This window comes from Lipotes vexillifer, unplaced genomic scaffold (genome assembly GCF_000442215.2).
Source record: "Lipotes vexillifer unplaced genomic scaffold, Lipotes_vexillifer_v1.1 scaffold532, whole genome shotgun sequence".
Taxonomy (NCBI): domain Eukaryota; kingdom Metazoa; phylum Chordata; class Mammalia; order Artiodactyla; family Lipotidae; genus Lipotes; species Lipotes vexillifer.
Window position 1 is genome coordinate 377,559 of NW_006798027.1, and position 2,570 is coordinate 380,128.

Sequence of the window (2,570 nt, forward strand, 5' to 3'; positions counted from 1 at the left end):
CCTCCTACTCCTCCTCCTCCTCCACCACCACCATCACCACCACCACCACCACCGCCACCACCACCGCCACCGCCGCCACCACCGCCGCTGCCCCTTCCTGCTCCGCCCTTTTCTTCTCAATCTGCAAATCATCAGAATTCACACTTCAGGACTTCAGCGAAAGATGATCAGCCGCTTCCTCTAGTGTGTGAATCGCCCGCTGAGAGCCCATGTGGTTCCTCAGACAGTCTTAGCTGCCCAGGTAATCTGCCGAAGTGCCCTTGCTCACCAGGGGTGGTTAGGTGGTTGGAGTGTTCTAGCTTTAGGAGCCTTCATCTTCAAATCAAAATCTTTTTTAGAACTCTCTACAATCTTAAAATATTTCAGTATTTTTTTGCCTTATCACTCTTTTATTGCAAAGTTAGCATAGCCTAAATCTGAGTTTGATAAATGCTGCGGGAAATCTTTCTAAAATGAAGCGGTCAAAAAAATAGTAGACCACTTTTTTGCATTTGCAAGTATAGCACAGTGAATGCACTTGAATATTTCTGTCTAATGAGGGCTATAGTTCTACTCATTATTCTAATTATGATTTAGATGTTGACTATGGAGGAGACGGGCTGAAATCTGCCCAGACTCAGAGCCCACTGCTCTGGAGTGTATTTGTGTCTGTGTTTAAATTCTATCGAAATGCTGTGTACACTTGTTTTAAAGATTATGCCTGAGTACCTATGCCTAGAACATACAAGGGGATTGTGATAGGTGATGTGAATTATACAAACAGAACAGTTCCAAACTGTGGTTCTGGTTAATGAGTATTCTGGTTATTCTGAGTTCAAGGTTTCTTTGCACCTGGAGCCAGGTACAAATGAAAATGTGCACACTCTTAGGTAGAGACCGGAGGCCCATTTCCATGGGGTCTGTGGCAACATCGTGTAAATGAAAGCGAGAGCTCATGTGCCTGGGCCTAGACGAGAGATGGGACGTGGCAGGGCTTTGCAGGGGGCGCCCTGTTCCCGGCCTGGTGTAGCCCACAGTGTGGGAAGCCCTGATCAGTTCGCACACACTGCCTCAGTTCACTGGAAAGAATAATAAAATGCCCTCGATGGTGAAACTTTGTCTTATTACTCCTAGAAGGGAAATGTAATAACAAGTTATAGGTTAAAATCCAAAGTGTTTTGTTAGCCACGGCATGGGCTTTCAATTCTGAACTAGAAATGACTATTCACCTTGAAGTCTCATATGGAAGATCCCCAGATGAGTGGCTACAGTCATGCCCCAGTCTCCAGCAGGTGGTAAAAGATTTTACCCCCGCAGGGGTCTTAAGGTGCCAGAGTGAAAAATAGCTTCTCTTCACCAAGGCCTTGAAACTCTGATCTTATCTGTGTTTTGACAGCATTTCACACCCTCAAAAGTAGAGCACGTAAGTTACGTCAGGGTAATGTAGGTGGAATTAAACACACTATATACAGAGAAATGTGCCAGTGCCACCCACTCTGGGTTCATTGAGCTACTGATTAAAGTTTTGCTTTAAGCCTTTTCATGTGTAGAAACCTACTCGCTTCATTATCACAGAACGAGTCATCACTGACTAATATCCAAGACTGAAGTTGGAGAAATACAGTGGGGTACGTTAAAAAAAATTTTTAAGTGGGAAGGGAAATGGAGGAGATACAATTTTAGAGCTGTCAATGCACATTGAGTTGGATTACTTAATACCCCAGGAATTCATAACTATCTTCAGGGTTACACAAAAGGATGATGACACCTGTGTCTTGAGAAACAGAAGGTACGTTGACTGTTGACTGTGCCTGGGGGCTGCTGTGGATTTGAAGAAGTACTGGAAAATAAGCGGTCGAGGAAAAATATTAGCAATTAGACGATCCTGGATTCAGAAAGGGAGCTGATGGTCGACCGCTCTAGCAGATAATCGAAGCATTTGTTTAACCGGATGATGATTATTTGTTTACATCATCGCCTTAACTGATGGGTGACTAACCCTGTTAACGAGTACAAAAATGTCTCGGCATCTCAGGGAGAAAGAGTATGATTCCGTGACTCCTTTGCTCTGTTTACTCAATTTCAGGGTCGATGGATGAAGTGCTGGCCTCCTTAAGGCATGACAGGGCCCCTCTCCAGAAGGTGCAAGCTCCCACTTTGTCCCCTCCCCGTGCCTCAGTCAATGAGCACATTCTGGCTGCCATAAGGCAAGGGGTCAAACTGAAGAAAGTTCACCCTGACCTTGGCCCGAGCCCCAGCAATAAACCCACCAGCGACCTGGAGAGGAGCATCAAGGCGGCGCTCCAGAGAATTAAGAGAGTATCTGCTGACTCGGAGGAGGACGATCGTGATGAGCAGAACCCCAGCGAGTGGGACCGTTAGCCTCTTCGGCAAGGCCCAAGGTTCGTTCTGGAAAAGCATGTGAATGGGGTGCTGGTAGACTGGCCACATAACACCCTGGAAGATCAGCAGGGCTGGGTGTGTGACGTTGCAGCTTTATTTAACGCTGCAGCTCTTAAAGTCAGGGAAGGAAGGAGAGACACGGTGCCTTTCACGCATCTAAGAACGCACGGTGAGCACTGCTGGCATAA

At 46.3% G+C, this 2,570-nt stretch overlaps 1 protein-coding gene across 1 annotated transcript in view; it reads left to right on the forward strand.

Annotated features, from left to right (window-relative positions):
• The window catches only part of WHAMM (WASP homolog associated with actin, golgi membranes and microtubules), a 19,987-nt gene extending 17,626 nt beyond the window's left edge, over positions 1 to 2,361 (forward strand). Inside the window, exons 10-11 of the mRNA XM_007470081.1 lie at positions 35 to 241; positions 2,066 to 2,361. Coding sequence (XP_007470143.1) covers positions 35 to 241; positions 2,066 to 2,361 — 503 coding nt within the window. The remainder of the gene's footprint in view (positions 1 to 34; positions 242 to 2,065) is intronic.
• The last annotated feature ends 209 nt before the right edge of the window (positions 2,362 to 2,570 follow it).